The sequence below is a fragment of the Rhineura floridana genome, chromosome 1 (genome assembly GCF_030035675.1).
Source record: "Rhineura floridana isolate rRhiFlo1 chromosome 1, rRhiFlo1.hap2, whole genome shotgun sequence".
Taxonomy (NCBI): Eukaryota; Metazoa; Chordata; class Lepidosauria; order Squamata; family Rhineuridae; genus Rhineura; species Rhineura floridana.
This window is the reverse complement of record NC_084480.1, coordinates 56,216,900-56,237,059: the sequence shown is the minus strand read 5'-3', so window position 1 is coordinate 56,237,059 and position 20,160 is coordinate 56,216,900. Positions and strand designations below refer to the sequence as shown.

The following is a 20,160-nucleotide window of genomic DNA, read 5'->3' as shown; positions in this document are numbered from 1 at the left end:
TTACTACCGGTAATTGGCAACCCATCTCACTCTCCATTACATTTAGACGGACGCCCTTGGCCGTCAGTTAAGTCATTTAAATTAACGTTTAATTAAACCATTTTAAATTAGATTGGGTTGTAACTGCATTGTACCCCTCACTTGGCAGCTCCGGAAGTGTAGAGCTATGTTGAGACCATAGAATTTTCCTATCTCTTTGGACAAAAGCGATTCCTGACATTCCGGAGACTGGTAAACTTAATCTCTATGCATGCCGGGAAAAGCCGTGTCCCGGCCTTCGCGCGGGGCACGCCGGGAGCATCATGAGGGAGGAGTTGGAAGCGGCCGTCGCCACCAAAAGTACTTGGCTGCTTCCGGGCTTGCTGAGCACTGGTTGTGCGGGTGATTTGTGTGTCTCCTTGCCGCGGCCTCCGCCACTGCCGGCATGTACCACAGCAGCACGCAGAGGCGGCATTGGACCTTCAGCAGCGAAGAAAAGTTGAGCCGACGCCGGGTTGACGCCAACCGCAAGTTCCGGTGCAAAGCGGTGGCCAATGGGAAGGTGGGGTCGGAGGGCGCGGGCTGCCCAAATGTCCGTCAGGAGTGTTAAGCAAGGGCTGGACTTTCTTCTTGACCTCTGGAACAAAAACAAGTTTATTACTTCGGATGTTGTGTCGCTACTTCACGTAGGAAAATATTTTGGTCCGAGTCAGAACATTGTCCCAGCTATCTCAATACTGTCAGCAGCTCTAGGGTTTCAGGAAGGAGTCTTTCCCAGCCATACTTGGAACACCAGGATTTTTGTATTAAAATCAGGTTGTCCATGTTAAAATGATGTTATCGCTGAGCTAAGGTATTTCCCCTTACCTGTTCCATCCAGTGCTTCTGGGTACTTTTACAGGTGAACAGAAGGTACATTGGATCTACTGATGAATTTCTGAGTAATTTATTTGCAGTAGGTCCCAATGAATCCTAATGGTTTAAAAATGATTTAAAAAGCCACAATTTACTTTTTAAATAAGGCTTCTCTTATGGGGGGGGGAGAGATAAGGTGGTGTTCACTTTTGTTTGTTTGGATTTTTGAGCTGAGTTCCAGTATTTAAAACAAATTCCTGGCATGAGCATGTGCTCAGAGACATCCCGGACTGTGGTTATTTTTTTATGGGGCTGTCAATGCCCATGAACTGTTCAAGTTTGTGGACTCTGGACTTTCTTGTAAAATAAATAAGTAGTTTCCTGAACTCTGCCCAGGACTGCAGTCCTTTGGTAGAACAACAGCTGCAACAGTAGTAATGATAAATATAATAATTTAATCTATTTTAAAATTCTTTATTGTAATGTCAGGGTACTGTTGTCAGTCGACATAACTAAACTAATGCCAAGATAAAATACAACACCAGTAAGAAGAAAACAATCAGTAAAACAGATTTTGAAGAAGTTAAAACATTAGAGCAAGTATTTAAATGGAAGAACATAAGAGAAGTCCTTCTGGATCAGACCAAATGCCTATCCGGTTGAGCACCTTGTTTTTCCAAGTAGGCAACCAGGTGCCTATGGGAAGCAAGGCATGAGGACAATAGCTTGCACTGTTGTTCCCCAGCAACTGATATTTAAAGGCATGGTCCTTGGATCCTGGAGGTGTAGTGTATGGTCATAGTCAGAAGCAGCTGTTGATTTATACTGTGTTTCCAAGTGATTCCTGGCATTGGGATTTTGCCTTTTTCACAGCTGCTGCACACTAACAAATTCTTTGAGCCTATTCATGACAACCCATAGATCATTTTCCTGGTCAGTCACTGCCAGCTCAGACATATTAGTGTATGCTTGAGATTGTTATTATTTTTGTCCTAGTGTGCATCACTTTACACAACACATTTGGTAAAAAATCAGCAGTTTTCAACTGTGAGTTCTTTAAGAAATCCCATTGTGTAAGTTGCTTGGGGACCTTCGGATATCAATCAACCTAATAACTCAAATAAATAATATTTTGTACCCTATTTTAACCTCTAAACAGGAGGGATTTGGAAGTGAGGTGTCATTAGCCGGTGTGCAACACCTACCTCTGTTTTCCTTTTCATCTTATTCAGGTGACTTTAATAGATTGATGAGGGCCAATAAAGTGAAGCTTAGCCCAGATGAAATAGAAGTGCTACTGGGGGTTAGTTTGGCTGACCTGGGTGGTGCTATTCAGCCTGTTCTGGATTAGGTTGCAATTTCCTTAAAGCAGCCTTTCCCAACCAGTGTGCCTCCAGATGTTGTTGGACCACAACTCCCATCATCCTGACCATTGGCAATGCTGGTTGATGGGAGTTGTGGTCCAACAACATCTGGAGGCACACTGGTTGGGAAAGGCTGCCTTAAATGATCAGGTGTACTTTTTAGGGGTGCTTATAGATCCAGTCCTGTTGTTGGAGGTCCAAGTGGTATCCATAGCTTCAAACACCTTTCACCAGTATGACCATTTCTGGACATCCATGTACTGGTAAAATCTTTAGTAAGCTGCATTGCACTGCCCTTGGACTGGCCCTTGAAGAATGCTCAGAAACTACAGTTAGTCCAATATACAAGGCCCAACAACTGACTGCGACCCAGTGGAATTAAACATATCTTTAAAACGTATTAAAACGTTTTAAAACAGCTGGAGTGGCTCCAGTCTGTTTCTAGACAAAATTCAAGAGGCTGGTCATAACATTTAAAGCCCTAAATGGCTTCGTCCCTAAAGCACTGCTTTGTTCCAGATGATCCTTCTAAAATTTTAAGGTCATCAGCAGAGCCCCTTCCTTTGGACCATCTACATTTGGAGGCAAGATGGTTAGCAACTTAGAACTGGGCCTTTTTGGTAATGGCACCCTGGCTTTGGTATGGTTTTTCAGTGGTGGGGAGTGTGTGTCTTTTGCACCAGATGAAGGCCTTTTTATTTCCCAAGCCCTTCTAGTTCTCTTCCCACACCCAGTTCCTTTTTGGTTGCTCTTCTGTACTGTACTGTAGTGTGTCATTGTGAGTCTGTTTTTATAAAAATACCTTTGTAACCCATTCTTATTTTTCAGTTGTCGTGTATAGAATTGTGCTGCTAATTGATTTCTCCTTGGAATTCCAACATGTGTATGTTAGTGGAGGTTCTGATTAAAGTTAACTCTTGTTCTTCTACAAGGTTCAACAGACTGACTCATTTCTTCTTGAGCCACATGAAGAGTTGATAATTTGTAAATATTATGAAAAAAGGTTACTGGATTTCTGCTCTGTTTTCAAGCCAACAATGCCGAGATCTGTGGTGGTGAGTTACTAATACTGTATTTGTTTTGGAGAAAGCAGCATTTGGATATTTTTCTATTTTTGATAGAAATATGCTTAGCAATACTTCCTTTTCTCCACCCTCCCCACCCCAGTTCTCAAAACTTACTCCAGTTACTGGGCTGTCCCTCCTGGATCTAAAATCCTTAAATTGTAATTTGACAGCAACTAATATTTAACAGGGTTTACTTAAAACAGAGATAAGAAACTTTTAATTCTCCAGATGTTCTTGAACTCTAGCTCCCATCAGCCCTAGCCAGCGTGGCCAGTGATCTGGTATGATGGGATGTAGTCCAGCAATATCTAGAGGGCCACAGGTTCCCCATTCCTGATTTACAATAATATCATACAGTTTATGGGCATGTGCCCATAAGTCTATGTCTTTACAACTGAGCAATTCCTATCTACCTCCAGACACACATAATTAAAGGGCAAGGATGAGCATTGCAGGGAATTCTCTCACCTAGATCTCCACTGAGCTGGTACAAACAGTGAATCCCTCAGGATTTCAACCACGTTACTGGGGTTGCCGCATGTACCCTCCATTCTTTCCAGACATACTTTTCAACTTTATAGACAGAATGGTGGCAAGGAAGGTACTTGCAGAACACAAGGTGGGGGAAATCACCCGGTGCAGGGACAGTGACATTTGCTTTGGAATGCTCACAGAGTCTTGTTCTTGGGTTCATAAGAATAGGGGAAGCAGGTGCCAGAGCTAGTAAGGGATCCCCTTGGATTAGTCCTTCCACCACTTATGACTGTCCTCTCCAGAGTTTCTATAATCTCCAAATTGGTATCAAAAGACATCTCTGCAAACTATGCTAGGTGAAAGAAGGGAAAGGAGATTGTAGCAAATGTGTTAGCTGCAGCAGCAATTCAGCCTTCTAGTTTTCAACATTGCAACAAATGGGGGTGTGACTATGTTTTTGCGGTAAATGGCCAGAAAGGGCTGTGGGGGATCAGAAAAGCAAATTGTTTTACCATCACTTGATCTCCGCCAAAGGAGGCTTTAGTGCTATCAGGATCTTGTGGTGTGCACAAACAAGCAAATATCAGTCCTGGAGAAACACAGGTTTGAAGGATCTAGCATGTCTGAGATCATAAAAACAATATTATTTATTTATTTAATTTCTATCCCGCCCTTCCTCCCAGAAGGAGCCCAGGGCGGCAAACAAAATAACTAAAAGCACTTTAAAAGTCTTTTGTTTTTAAGATGTTTTAAATACATACAAACAAAACATCTTTAAACACAAAACATCTTAAAAACTTATTAAAAAAACAACTTTAAAAGTATCTTAAAAAGCAATTCCAACACAGATGCAGACAATATGTGGGCCTTTCATTAATCTGACGTTTGTGGAGACTTTTTCAGGAATACTCTGGTTTTGAGTCAAAGAAGGGCAGGAACTCTGATGTAGATAAGCTGCTTGGAAGAGAGATTCTAGTGAGAGTTTTTTCAAACCGCCCCAAACAGCATCTTGGGATTTTTATGGACCTTGAGTAACTTAGCACACCAGCTGGCACCTGGCAGTGGGCTAAACCGCTTCCCTCCTCTCCTTGTCCTCTCCCCTCTGGCTCTGTTGAATCGGACTTTCTATTGCATAAACATGCATTGAACCAAGCTGTGCATTACTTTGTTTTTTGATTGAATTGTCCAACACATTCTGCATTTATTTTATCTTGATGCATTCTATGTGACGGCAGAGAATAGCAGCCATGCTATTGTGTGAATGAACTTTCTGATTATAGTTTCCTTTTAGGGATCAGCTTGCATGTACTTCAAGCGTTTTTACCTCAATAACTCTGTGATGGAGTATCATCCTCGCATTATTATGTAAGTAACTGATACCCTTTGTGTTTTAGTTTAACCCTTTCCCCCAAACAGCATTGAAATCCACCCTGGAGTCACTTTTATGTCAGAATTTATGCAGAACTAGTTCTACGAAGTTGTTTTTCCAGGGTATTGTCACCTGCGCAGCTGTAAGCAGTGTCTCCAGATTTCAGCCACTTACCATATATAGTTTTAATTCTGTAAACAAAAAGCACTTGGAACAAAAAAAACCCCAACTAAATCTTACAAATGGGGTGCTTTTTAAAAAAAAGAAAATCAAGTAATGCTAATATATTGGGGTAAAAAATATCCCACACTTTCTTTTTTTCAAGCCAAAACTGATGCAGAGAAGCAAAGTGTTGTTCTTCTGATATACCAGACATGGCTTTATTTTGGGACATTTTACTACAGTGAGACACATTTGAATTCAGTTTGGGGGTAGAAAAATATCCCATATAATTGTTTATGTCAGATTCTTAGTTCCTGTTTTTAAGAATGAACATGTTGAGTTAAAAAACATGTCTCGCATGGTTTTTCAGGGAAGCTGATCCACGGAGGTAGATTAAAGTGCTCTTCTCCTGGCACAACCCGCATGGCTTGTTTGGGACATTCAGCTGCCTCAAGATACAATGCATGTCAGTGTGGGGTAGAAAATTGCCCCATAAAACTCATTTTAAATGCTAGTTTTAAATGCTACAGGACACTGAGGATTCAGGGCTGGCTTTTATATCAGATAGGAAATTCCTTCTGTGTCCTTTTACAATTTAGGTTAAATACTTTCCAGCTACACAGTGTATATGAAATTATCTTCCTTGGAACCAAATGTTTGCCCTTTTTTCTTTTTAAGGTTAACGTGTGCATTCTTAGCATGTAAAGTAGATGAATTTAATGTGTCTAGTAGCCAGTTTGTTGGAAACCTTCGTGAAAGTGCAGTAGGACAGGAAAAGGCTCTGGAACAGATCTTGGAATATGAATTGCTACTTATTCAGCAACTGAACTTCCATCTTATAGTGCACAACCCTTACAGACCATTTGAAGGCTTCTTGATTGATTTGAAGGTAATCAATTTTTGTTGCTTAAGAAATGCACCTTAGATGGCAATAACTATTTAAAACGTTGAAACATGAACGATTCAGAGAACACAGTGGAGCTGCTGAGTCCAGTTTTCTGAGCTAAAGTATTTTTGGATCAAACAGTCACGCTGTGATATTTAAGAAGTAAACTGCTGCATTGTTCGTTATAGTGTAAGAGCTTACATCTAAAATTGCCTGGCTTTGTAAATCTTTTACAATCTGTTTCTCCGATTAGTCTCCAGTATACATATGTACAAATTGCCAAATAGTACATATACATTTGAGTGGCAAAATGACAATTAGTGAATTAGCACATGAACAGCCCAAGGCAGAATTGGCTGAGCTCCCGGTGTATTGGATGGTTGTGCATAACTGTTCTGATCAGCATAGGCTTTACTCATGTAGGATGCTTGCTTTGTAAGGGTGTTTTCCAAAACTGTCCTTGTTGGGGCAGACCAAGAATGAAGCAAGTGTTATGGATGCTACAGAGATTATAAAAAAGTTGTTGCAGCTATCTGCCCTAGTAACCATCTGCCACCTCAAGTAGCTGTGATGTTCTGAGCTTTGTATATGGTAGAACCTCTGGTGACAATGTTGACTAGCTGCTTAGGAAGTATTGGCATAAGATTTGCATTTCATATTTTTATATATCAATTTCTATATATGAGGGTTATTTTTCTCCTTAAGAATGGGGTAGACAACTGTTTGTGGTTTGACATTTCCATTTCTGTAGATGTTTGGCAGCTATGTCATGTTGATATGTAAAATCTTAGTGCTGTGCTTTCTAGATTAATTTGACATGGGTTGGAAGGGCTGCAGTAGACAGAATCATCTTAGATATTCTGCCTGAAACAAAGCAGCATTTGATCTGCCTCTTTTTTAAAAAAAAATGTTTGAAATCTGTCCTGAATAGTAGAAGTAATAGCAGTATATGATGCTAAAGCATTACATTTGAATGCTTATTTTCTAGACTCGTTATCCATTGCTTGAGAATCCTGAGATGCTGAGGAAGACAGCTGATGACTTTCTCAGTCGGGTTGCTCTAACAGATGCTTTTCTTCTCTATACACCTTCTCAGATCGCTCTCACTGCCATCTTGTCCAGTGCATCTAGGGCAGGAATTAATATGGAAAGGTAGATACTATTCTAAACACTGAAGATACAAATTAAATTAGTAGATTATTGCGTTAAGCCTGTGTGAGAAACTAGCTCTGTTTATATTGAAATAGATGGGTATATTTATTGTGCTAATAAGACTTTGCTTCAGCATGGATTAAGAGTGGTTTACATTTTACTGTTCAAGAATCATCCACACAGATTCACACAAGGTGGCCAACCTGATCAGCCTCTTAATATGTTACACTGTGTGTGGTACTGCTCAAAGAAGAACAATTACATATAGCATTCTAGTATTTGACTGTTTAAATAACTGCATGTATGACTTTTGAAAGTACTAAGGGTTGTATCAACTAAATCATTGTGTGTGCAGAATGACTTCTGTGAGCATCATGAAACTTCTACTACCTCTCCCCCACGCTCCCCTAAAGCTACTCTGGGTTTTCCCTCAACCTTCTGGAGCAGATTTGGGGGGGGGAGAAGGGGGGTAGAGGGGAAGTTCCTCTGAGGTTGCAGAACTTACACACGCACAATGATTTAGTTGGATACAACTCTATATCTTTTTGCTCCTTCAATTTGTCATATGTTAGCTACCTATAAAATGATTATGTTTGCAGCTCCTTAAAACATCTATCTTACACTATCAAAAGAAGTTAATGTTTCCAGACAACTACTTCATGTCAGAATGCCATTGTTTTGCTTTGGGAATGTTATCTTTGATTCCTGGAGGGGTGTAGTTATTTGAAAATGAAAGAAATTGCTGTAGAGAACTCTATCATCATTAGCTTAATTTAAATATTTTTGACATTGGCTTTTGTCTTGTCTTGTGTGTGTAGTTGAGCATTTTTAAAAATACTGTTGAAAAATTCCTTTCCATCATCTAACATGAAATATTTAGCAAACTAATTCTCTTTATGAGGTGTATGGTAATGTAAAGGTTCTTCATCCAAAAAGTGGTACTGGGATCTAATTTTCACAATCTTTTGACAGTTACTTGTCAGAAACCTTAATGCTGAAAGAGAACAAAGCTTCCCTCTCCCAGTTACTAGATGGGATGAAATGTAAGTAAAGATTATGAAAATGAGGCAGCGTGTACAGATTTTTTTTTTTAAAAAGCATGCTTCATATTACAGAGGAAAGACGCTTGCCAAAGCCATGATATCCATTTGAAAGATTATGGATTTTTTAAAATGTTTCTAAATTAACACTGGGACACATGTGTAAAGAAACGTGTACCCAACTGTGAAAGAATCTTGAGTGGGTTGTATTGTCTCTTCTACTCCCCTATATACAGCACAAAGTGACAAGAGCAGAAAGATGGCTTAGTTCAGGTGTGTGAACCAATGGCTCTACAATGCTGCTGGACTGCAATTCACATCATCCCTGAGTTGGAGTCCAGTGACATCTAGAGAGCTGCTGCTGCTGCTGTTGTTAATATTAATAATAATAATAACAAAATGTATACCTTGCCCTTCCTCCCAGAAAGAGCCCAGGGCAGCAAGCAAAAACATTAAAAACATGTTTAAAAAACCCTAAGAACAATAACAACACAGATGCAGACCAGGATACAGTCTCTACTTAAAATGCTTGAGAGGAAGGCCTTAAATAGCCCCCTCCACATCTACTGTAGTCCCCAATGAGGTGTCCAGTGCATCGTCTGCTGCAGGTTCTTGGGAATGGTTTCAGTTGATGCGGCCTGATGACGTGGACAAAGTGCTTGTGATGATGTGGCCTTCAACTTGTCCTCTCGACCCTTGCCCTTCTTGGCTTATTAAAGCTTGCCGAGGGGGTTTGACCGAGTGGATCCAGAGTATGGTCAACGCATCATTGCGGGAGGGAGTGGTTCCAGGCACTTTGAAGGAGGTGGTGATCCGACCACTCCTGAAAAAGCCCAACCTGGACCCATTGGTTTGTGACAACTACCGACCGGTTCCAAATACCCCCTTTTTAGGGAAGGTGATTGAGAGGGTTGTGGCGCAGCAATTGCAAGTACTCTTGGATGAAACAGATTATCTTGACCCATTCCAGTCTAGTTTCAGGCCTGGTTATGGGACTGAATCGGCCTTGGTCGCCCTGATGGATGACCTTTATTGGGAGAAGGACAGGGGGAGTGCAACCCTGTTATTCTTACTTGATTTCTCAACGGCTTTTGATACCATTGACCATGGCATCCTTCTGGGCCGACTTGGTGAGCTGGGTTTTGGAGGCACTGTTTTACAGTGGTTCCGATCCTATCTCCAAGGTTGCTCTCAGAGAATAGCATTGGGTGACTGTCTTTCAGCTCCCTGGCAATTGTGCTGTGGGGTGCCTCAGGGTACCATCTTGTCCCCCATGCTGTTTAACATCTATATGAAGCCCTTGGGAGCGGTCATCAGGAGCTTTGTGGCAAGGTGTCAGCAGTATGCTGATGATACTCAGCTCTATTTCTCTGTAACATCTGAATTGGGAGAAGCTGTGCAAGCCCTTGACCGCTGCCTGAACTCAGTGGTGGGCTGGATGAGGGCCAATAAACTGAGTCTGAATCCTAGCAAGATGGAGGCGCTGTGGGTTGGTGGTTCCCAAGTTCGGATGATTGGTCGGTTGCCTGCTTTGGATGGGGTCGTATTCCCTCTGAAAGAGCAGGTTCGTAGTCTGGGGGTGCTCCTGGATCCATCTTTGTTGCTAGAGGCCCAGGTGACCTCTGTGGCTAGGAGTGCCTTTTACCAGCTTCAGCTGATAAGACAGCTGCGGCCATTTCTGGACCGCGATAGGTTGACCACTGTTGTCCATGCACTGGTAACCTCCAGGCTGGATTACTGTAATGTGCTCTATGTGGGGCTGCCTTTGGGGTTGGTCCAGAAGTTGCAGCTGGTGCAAAATGCGGCAGTGAGACTGCTCACTGGGGCAGGGTATCTCCAACATGTCACCCCGCTGCTGAAAGAATTGCACTGGCTGCCCATTTGCTACCAGGCCAAGTTCAAGGTTCTAATTCTGGTGTACAAAGCCCTATACAGCTTGGCACCAGGATACCTGAAGGCCTCCTGCAGATACCATCTTATCAGGAGGTCTGTTCTGCACAACATAGGAAACAGACCTTTAGTGTGGTGGCACCTACCCTTTGGAATTCCCTCCCCTTAAATGTTAGGCAGGCGCCATCTCGGTTATCTTTTCGGCACCTATTGAAGATTTTCCTCTTCCAACAAGCCTTTTAAATTAAGACCTATCCCAGTCTGTCTCCATGTTGGAATTGCTTTTAATGTTTAAAAAAAAAAAAACTTTTTTTCTAAACAATATGTTTTTTTAACCCTTTTTATTTAAGATGTTTTAAAAGCGTTTTAAAAGTTGTTTTGTTTTAATGTATTTTAAGGTCTGTTTTTATGATGCTTTAAAGCATTTTTAGTGCTTTTGTTTGCTGCCCTGGGATCCTGCTGGGAGGAAGGGTGGGATATAAAATAAATAAATAAATAAAATAGGCACATATTAAATTAATTAAATAAATAAATAAAATAGGCACATATTTAAGGGGAGTGAATTCCAAAGGGTAGGTGCCACAACACTAATCTTTCCTGTGTTGTGTGGAATGGACCTTCTGATGAGATGGTGTCTGCAGGAGGCTCTCCTCTTGCAGAGTTCAATGATTGCCTGGGTATATAAGGGATAAGATGATCTTTCGGATATCCTGGTCCCAAGTTGTATAGGGATTGATACACCAAAACTAACACCTTGAACTTAGTTTGGTAGCTAATGGGCAGCCAGTGCAATTATTTCAGTGGTGGGGTAACATGTTGGCAATATCCTGCCCCAGTGAGCAGTCATGCCACTGCATTTTTTACCAGTTGCAGCTTCCAGGCCATCCTCAAGGGCAGCCCCACATAGAGTGCATTACAGTAATCCAGCCTGGAGGTTACCAGTGCATGAACAACAGTGGTCAGGCTTTCCCAATCAGAAACGGCCATAGCTGTCTTATTCCTGTCTTACTGCAAGACATCTGGAAAGCTATTCCTATCTAAGGGCAGTGGCATTTTCATTAGTTGTAAAATAGGCTCAACGTTCAAAAGAGGTTCTGTAACTGCTGATCATCTAACTGGTGGTTACAGCAATCTCCTTTAAAGGTACACTTCCAGTGCCAATCGCCAATCTGCACTGATTCCCTTCTCACTCCTTAGCTCCCAAATTCTGTTTGAGAGGGTTCACTGACTCTCTGGAACAATGGGGATGGTGGCATAGAGGGCTGCAGGAAAAAGGGAGAATATGCAAAAATTATCTCTCTCCCTGTTCCATTCTGTTGATTCAAAGAGCCTTTCATGAATGGAAAATAGTACTGGATGCAAGTCAGTGTCTTCTAGGCTAAGGGAGATTGGAATTTTCATTGAAGTAAGGACAAATAGTTTAAATGAAAAGCAAAGCTTGGTAGCTGTCTTTAACAGAGGGACGTAAAATGGAATTTTTGATACCCTATCTGCTTTTAATGGTATTAATAGCCTCCGACCTGTAGTCCAGGGCACATAAAAATATCAAAACAACTGTACTTAGTTTTTCAGTTGACTGGTGCATACTAGACTCTCCTTGTTATTGCTTTTGTTTGCATCAAAGACAGCACAGCCTTCAGTTGATTTGTATTTTGAAGGCTTGATTTAGAAAACATGCCTGCATCTTTGACGGTTTTTCCTGGGACAGTAGTGCCAACTCTGCATTATCCATTAGCCTCAAGGAAAACCAAAAACATCATGTAAAAAACAAGTTCAGTATAGTTCTTAACTTCATGTTTATGCTGTGTCTTGACATTACTTAGTATAAATCTTCTGATGTAAGATGACAGCTAAGAGTCTTACAAATGTAATCTTAGCTTCTGTAAATGGGCGAAGAGTGTAGTGTGGCAAATTTAAGCCAAGACTTTGTCTTTGAAACTTATCCAAAAGAAATCTGGAGCACTTCTCAATTGTCTAACACTTGCTTTGACAAGAGAGATTGCTTTTAATTTGATAGAAATTGTACAAAATATTCTGTGCTATCGTCTGATTTCTTGACATCTCGGTTATGTATGTAGACTTTTTGTTAGAAGAAAGAAGGGAAAATACATTGTCTTCCCCATGCTAGCAAGTGGCCTAAGTCATCTGCAAAGGGAAGGCTCTCTCTGCTTGGCCAGCGGTAGTCCTTTCTGCCATTACACAGATAGTACTGTGTTGTGCATCATGTACACAGTGTCCAATGGAATTGGAGCAGGACATGAGAAGCATTTTTCCCCACCTTTCCATGACTGTGTGTTTAATCCCATCCCCCACCTTCCTTCTGGCAAGGTCTGTGGAATCAAAACTGGTTCAAATGCAGAGTGTCATATCTAATATGTGATGCTTGAGTGTGAGGATGGAGTGTGATTAGACTTGTATTGCTGCAGTTCTTTTAGCTCTACTGTGGCGTCTCTGACAATGGACATATCTTATGAGTTCAGCAGAACTGGCATATAGTATACATAAGTATTACATCATTTTGACACAGTTTCATTATTCCTGTGTAGGCATGAAAAATCTGGTAAAGAAATATGAGTTACCACATCCAGAAGGAGTTGTAATTGTAAAACAGAAGTTAGAGAAATGTCACAGCCCAGAACTTGCTCTTAATACAAATGTGTAAGTAACAGTTTAAAGCTGCATGGTACCTCATTGTTTGATTTTGATTTTGATTTGATTTTAATATTTCTACCCTGCCTTCCAGCCAAAAGGCCCTCAAGGTGGCTTACAAAAGAGCACCAATATAAAAATACACCAATAAAACATCAATAATATATCAATAAAACATTAATACATCAATTAAACAATAAAAACAATATAATTTGTAATACATTTCAAAGTTAACACAAACTACCTCCCTCCTCACTTTGGCAAAATAGACTGAGGTCCTGCCCTAAGGCAGCAAGGATTTCCTGAGGTCATATCCCTAAAATAGTTAAGTCTGGGAAAATTGATATGATGATGCAGCATCTGCAAAATTAGCCATCCTTTTGGAGCCCATGGTACTGGCTGAACTTGAGCATGGGGCTTGCAAAGGGCTCATATCTCAGGAGGGTGGATTTATCTTTCATAAAATGATTATGGACAGCATATCTTGTATGAGCACCAATAGATATTTATATTTTTTTTAAAAAAAGTTTGACTTCCAGGTGGTGTCCTCAAAATGCTGTGCAGAATCTTATAATATAATGTAGTACTTTATCTGCGGTTCAAATCCAGGATCTCTTCCAGACCCTTGTCAGTAATTTCTTCATAGACGAGTATTAACTTGGATTCAAAGAAATGTGAGTGGAAGAAAAAAAAAAGCAGTAAAAAATCACAATGTTTTAGGGAACGAATTGCAGTAGAACAAAGATACAGACTAGGTGGCATATAAGTTCCAGTGGACTGTAAAATCTTGGGAGTGTTTGTGCAAAGGTCTTCCACAAATAGAACTACTCATTTTTCTTACGCAGCACTCCTTCACTGGGTCTGAACTAGCACTTCCATGAGTAGAATAAGCTTTCTAGTAGTGAAAGGGCACCTCTTTGGATCCTAGCTATTGTCTTGCCTGGAAAAAAACTGTAGTCCAATTTATCAGATGCATGGTGTCCCCTCATTTGGTAGGTATAACATATACCAGTCGTTCCCAACCTGGGGGCCGTGAAGTAATCGGGGGGGGGCACGAACAGTAAAGAGAAGCCTTCTATATATATATATATATTTAAACGTCTTCCCTGCCTGGATGCTGTGTGCTCCTCACTGCTGCTCCAGACAACACCTCCCCCTTGCTCCAAAGAAGAGGGGAGGACTTTTGCTGACGCGGGAGAGCGTCTTTCAGGCACGCCGAGGGCAGGTGTCTGCCTATAAAACACGTGGCAGATGCCGAAGGAGGCTGAGGACAGAGCAGTCGGGAAGAAGAGGGGATTACTATCAGTGTCTCCCATCTCCTCACACTGCCAATGTTGGCAATGCACTTGCTCAGAATGAGAGGAGAGGGCTTTTCGTGAATCAAAAAGAAGCAAGGCTGCAAGGAAAAGCTGCTTCCCCCTTTCCTTCCTGGCAGCCAGCCTGCCTGCCTTTCTTGGCTCTTGCTTCGCTGCCACCTCCTTTTAAAAATTATTCTTATTTGTGAGGCTGCCCAGATGTCGCCTTCAGCCTAGACAGAACCAAGAAGCAATGAGGAAGCGCAGGATTTGGTCACCCTCCATTTCTAAAGCTAAGTATGTGTGCCAGCGCCCCTCCTTTCTTCCATCTAAACTCCTCCCCCCTCAGTCTCTCTCCAATTCGCTGCGGCAGTCAAGGGCTTTCCTCCTCCCATGTGCCCAAATGCTTGCAGGAGGGGCAGGTGTGTTTGTATGTGTGCATGCACTGATCTGTCTTCTAGTCCGCACGCTAACCAAGTCATCAGTTCTGCTGATCATCCCAAGGCCTAAAATCACTAAATCCCCTCCTCAATTGTTGTCTGCAGTGCACAATCTAGCATCCCCATCTCCAACACATTGCTGCATCATGATTAGTATTAAAGAGAAAAATAAAAAAAACTAAGGAGGTTGGCTGAGGCTGGGGTCCTGGCATTGCAGCAGAAATGTATTTATTTGTTACTGCATTTCCTCCAAGTTGCTCAAGGTGATGCACATGGTTCCCGTTTCCATTTTATCCTTACACCGACCCTGTGAGATAGGTCAGGCTGAGAGACTGTGTCTGGTCCAAGTCACCCAGTGGGCTTCGTGGCTGGGTAGGGATTTGAACCTGGTTCTTATTCCAACACTGTAACCCACTGGTTTTGGGAGACAGGATTGTACATCTTCAGACTTTGGGGGGGGGAGGGGATCCCAATTTGATTGGACCTTTGCATTAAGAAAAGAAAGGAACACCTCCCCATCTGCAGGGAGCTTTAATAGAAAGGGGTATTTGGAGATATGATTTTGCCACGCACCACTCTTTCAATTAACAGAGACTAAAATTACAATTAGTGGGGGGGGGTGTCACGAAATTTTTTGAGCTTACAAAGTGGGTCCCATACACTTAAAGGTTGGGAACCACTGACATATACCCATGTGTATAGAGAAAAATGTAAACAGTAAGATCAGTGGGAAATGAAATGGGGGGGGAATTAGCCCATGATATTTATTTATTTATTTGTTATTTGATTTATACCCTGCCCTTCCTCCCAGCAAGAGCCCAGGGCGGCAAACAAATTAATACTTTTTCTATCATTTAAGCTTTAACGTAACTGTCACAAACTGGTGCAGTGGTAATCGTCCTTCTGACCTCACTGTTTACATTTCTGTGCTGCAGCCATGTAGATATATACTTAACTGAGGGTAACAAGTGATGCATCTGATGAAGTGGACTCCACTCCACAAAAGCGTATGCCAAATACATGTGTTAATCTTGTTAAGATGCCACTATACTGTCTTGTTTTTGTAAAATGGATCCCTGTAAGGGGAGGGGTACCAGAGAACTTCCTATGGAATGTTAAACTTCTTTTCCTGCCTCAAGGAACTGAAGGAATGTATTACCACTTGGGAGTGCCCTCATGCCCCTGGAATAGTCATTTCATTTCAAATACCAGTGATATCCCTCACTGCTTGGTTAGATTCCTTACCAATTTCTCTAATATACAGTATGAAGGAAACTGAAGATGTCTGGAACGTGTTATCCAACTAATCTTTGTACTATTGGGGTTGCTTTTAGAAAGAAGAGGAAAGGCTATGAAGATGATGAATACATTACAAAGAAACCGAAAATGGAAGAGGTTAGTAGAATTTTGTAACTTTTTAAAAGGAATCTTAGTTAACTGATTAAATCAGCATAAATTTGCATATAGAAAAGTTCTAGAGCAGAAAACATGCACTAATACTTGTTTTTAGATGATGTACACGTGTCACAACACTATCATCTGGAAATTTGCCTTTCTCCCTTCTTAGAGTAGTAAGGGCAATTAATAGGGAGCATCTTTTTAATCTCATCTATTTAAAAACATTTTGATAACCTAACCAACTGACGAAATGTTGCAGACCTACTTTATCCCCCTTACCCACAATTGCCAAAGACTGTGGCAATGACACTGTAATTATTACATAGCCTTTGGTGCTCCTTCAGTAGTACTTTCCCTACCCCCACATAGCATTGGTACTGCTCTTTAAAGGTCAGGGTCATCTTCCAGCCTTCTTGCATGTTATCTTGCAGGACTTGTTTCACTCGCAGGTGCAATAGAAACTGATGCAGAAATGTTTCAGTCACCAGCTCTAACCTTACGCCTACACATCGATCAAGGTTTAGCTTAATTCGTGTCATTGCTCACACCACAGGCAGTACTTTTACATAGGATTGGTTTGTATTTGTTTTTAAAAAAGTTTATCAAATATTCCCATCATCTGTTCATGACAGGCAGCTGAATGCTTTTGGATACACAACACCTAAACTGGGTTTATTTCTTTCTCATCCTTCTGTTCATATTTGTGTTCTGCCTTATATCCAAAGCCTCATTGAAAGAAAGATGAGCTTAATCCTCAAGCACAGTTAAGGAGGACAAACATAGAAGCTGAGGTTTTTTAAAAAATGAATTGCTGTGTAAATTCTATGAAATACAGTAATACCTCACATTAACGTACTCAATGGGACCAGAGCAAGTACGTAAACCAAAAATGTCCTTAAAGTGAAGCACTACCTTTTAAAAAAAAATTTACCTCTCCTTCATGCGGAGCCTCAAAGCCCCGCGCTAAAGCCTCTGCTGCTGCACTGCTGCGCCTCCCAGCTGATTGCAATCGCACCTCCCAGCTGATTTGCAGTGGCGCGATTGCGTCTATTTCCACCCCCATGCGCTAAAGCCTCTGCTGCTGCGCTGCGTTTCTGGAGAAATACAGGCATATGGAGCATGTACGTTATAGCGAGGCGACGTTAAGTGAAGCGACGTATTCCTGTACTTACATGCATTTTTGCAGTTGTAAACTTCCCATCAGCCATGTGTGGTTTATAGACGTCATGGCAAAACAACCCTAAAACAGGTTGAAGGACTTGAGGCAAAAACATACGACAGCCATACAATGTGGTAATATATCTGCACCCACCTTTTGAAAGAGTATTTGCTATATGAAAATAGGAAACTGCCTTTTAGGGAATCCTTTCCAAATGGGAGCAGTGTTGCTACCCCAGATCCTTTTATTAAGTGGAGTGCCTGGAGCTGAACTTTGAATTTTATGCATAAGCTGTGGCCCATCCCCATTTACTTTGTACAGGGCTGAAGCCCCCCTTCTATTTTTTTCTACTACTGTGAATGATTACTGTATAGAAATGTTTTTCAAAAAGTCCAGTTGTTTAGCCTGGATTCTTTTTGTATGTTGAACTTTTTATATGCCAAACTTTAGAAAACAATACTAACAAAACTTCATGTCAGTTGTTCTGTACTCTTTTGAGTAAATAGTTTAAAATAAATAAGTCTTTATGACTTCTTGTTTCCTGAATGCATCTTCATAAGGGGACAGTTCAACTTGTAACTGGTATCATCCCTATCCTCTATGTGCCATTACAAAGGAAGCATCAGTGTTCATCTATTCCTACCTATGCCAAGAATGGAAGCCAGACTCTCCCCATAACCATGCCATTAAGGCAATATACTGGGATTTATTTAGTGCAATAGAGCAGCATTTATCAAAAGGCGATGGGAGTAGTTCCCTTTCTCTAGTGCATGGTTCATCCATTTGACCAGTTTGCTGTATACAATTTCTCTAGTAAATGACAGGGTCCTTTCCAACTCAACCTTATTTGGAATAAACCCATAGAAATCAGCGGAGTTGTTAGTAATATCAATTGATTTCAATAGGTCTATGCTGAGTAACATTTAGTTATACAATTGAAAGCATCTTTTGATTTTAAATACTTATACAAGAGAATGCATGTATGTGTGAGTGTTTGGGTGTATTCCTTTTGCAATACAGATCAGAGGTGGGTGAACATTTTTCCAATGAGAACCACGTGCTTGGGGGGCTGCAAGGCCAGAGCCAAAAGTGGGTAGAGTTTACAGCACTGCATAGCTTGCTCACTGTACCACACCATTTCTGCTCCCCATCCTCAGTACCACCTTTGGAGGGGCTGTGGGTTCCCTACCACTGCCTTACAGAGACTTAATTTGTTTTTTTTCCTTTCCATTTAGGATGAATGGACAGATGATGATTTTATAGACTGATTATTAGTCTCCATACAGATGACATCCTGAATAGTTTATAGGAACTTCATGCCTGAGTAACTGTTACATGTTTCACTACTACAGTGAAAAAGATATATTGCTAATGTAAATAAATCACTTACTTTACAAAGTAGCCGGAATACTTGAAATTACTCAAATGTCATTGCTACAAATAGGAAACAGTCAGTGGACAAAGATAGTCATTAATGTTTTGGATTTGAATCAACAGTAACCTGTTTTCTGATAACAGGTTTTATATGTCAAAGTAAGATGTGAATGTGATAAAGATATCAAACGTCCAAGCAGCAGGGCTGCTCCTTGTGTTCTTACACACTTTATCCAACCATGGTTGCTGCCTCTTTATTGGTCACACTTAAGAGTACCCAGAGTGAATCAGAATATATTACTGTCCGCGTAAGGCAAGTCTTTTTATCTGTAGGGATAACGCATTTTTTCTGTTTTGGAAATAACTAAGTTTTAAATCATATGCAGAAAAAGTCATATATATGCTATAAAACTGTTTTTAATAATGCATGCATGCCTAATACAATAATCAATAAATTTACTGAATTCAAATTATTTACTGTTGTAAACATTGTACAAAAAGCATCATGATTTATCTGGATATACAGTCCTTGATGGAAAATTATTCAAAACAATAGATGGCACATAAAAAACAAAGCTGACAAACCCCAGTCTGCATATTCTTTCAGCACAACTCTAAACAAGAGAAACAGAATGGTATAAAAAGCGTACAGCAAAGATTTCCTATCAAACTCTGGAAGCTGTAAATACAAATTAAAGTGGTTGAACAGTCCTAATATAGTTATAGCCAGTCAAATTACAGTAAGAAGTGTTTTCTATCCAGTTATACTTTGCTGTCAAAACATTTCCTTGGCAGTTGACTCTAATTTTTTCCAAAACACAAGAAGACTTTGGCAATTGGAGGTGTTGAAATAACTTTAAAGTTCAAAGAGACAGTCACAGCATTTTCTTTGTGGAAGGTGATCTGTACACCAAGGCTCAGAGGTTGTGAAAATTGATTCCAAGTGGAAGAAAGTGCAAGTGTCCTGCACAGATAGCTTAAAGCTGCTGTTATAGTCAGTCACCAATAGGTTCTTTGTTTTGTTTTTTGCATAGTTCACACATCATTGGAAATGTGTGCTATTTTTGGCAAGAGCAAAAAGGAAGTGATATTGGTGAAAGTTGTCATTTTGGATATGCTGGATCATGCAGAAAGCTGCTACCTGATATTGTTAGACACCGAATACTGATTTTGCTTTTGCTGAAGTAGTTCTGTAATTGCCAGCAGCTTCTTTAGCACATGCTGTTAAAAATAAATAGATAATTAGGACAACAGCAAAGTTTTTCTATATGTAATTTAAAGTAACCACATTTCATTTTTCCCCTTTATCTTTTTACTTATGTTTTCCTTCCCATGGGCACAATTCATAGTTCTGTAACCTAACTGAGTACAGTAGGGCCCCACTCATATGGCAGGTTAGGTTCCAGACTCCTGCTGGAAAGTGGAAACTGCTGAAAAGCGGATCAGCTATAGCGCAGGGGTCTGGAACTTAACCTGCTGATCGCACCAGAGGAGGAGAAGATCAGATCTTCCCCTCCTTGGGCGCGATCAGCTCGAGCGGGAGTCTAATCGCGCCAGAAGAGGAGAAGATCAGCTGTAGCACACTACGGCTGATCTTCCCCTCCTTC

General features: G+C 40.9%; 2 protein-coding genes across 3 annotated transcripts in view; one reads left to right on the top strand and one right to left on the bottom strand.

The window, feature by feature from the left end:
• The first annotated feature begins 206 nt into the window (after positions 1 to 206).
• On the top strand, positions 207 to 19,023 carry CCNH (cyclin H). Of its 2 annotated transcripts, none has more exons than XM_061622041.1 (9): positions 207 to 541; positions 3,131 to 3,253; positions 5,031 to 5,104; positions 5,949 to 6,159; positions 7,145 to 7,308; positions 8,281 to 8,351; positions 12,785 to 12,896; positions 15,957 to 16,017; positions 18,415 to 19,023. In XM_061622041.1, exons 1-9 carry the CDS (start codon positions 425 to 427, stop codon positions 18,445 to 18,447), a joined length of 966 nt encoding a protein of 321 aa, XP_061478025.1. In that variant the 5' UTR covers positions 207 to 424; the 3' UTR covers positions 18,448 to 19,023. The 2 variants fall into 2 exon arrangements, with proteins under 2 accessions (XP_061478025.1, XP_061478033.1); XM_061622049.1 differs by lacking the exon at positions 207 to 541 and adding an exon at positions 549 to 665.
• RASA1 (RAS p21 protein activator 1) overlaps positions 18,974 to 20,160 on the bottom strand; it is an 82,071-nt gene continuing 80,884 nt past the window's right edge. Inside the window, exon 25 of the mRNA XM_061622036.1 lies at positions 18,974 to 19,774. Coding sequence (XP_061478020.1) covers positions 19,691 to 19,774 — 84 coding nt within the window. The 3' untranslated portion in view covers positions 18,974 to 19,690. The remainder of the gene's footprint in view (positions 19,775 to 20,160) is intronic.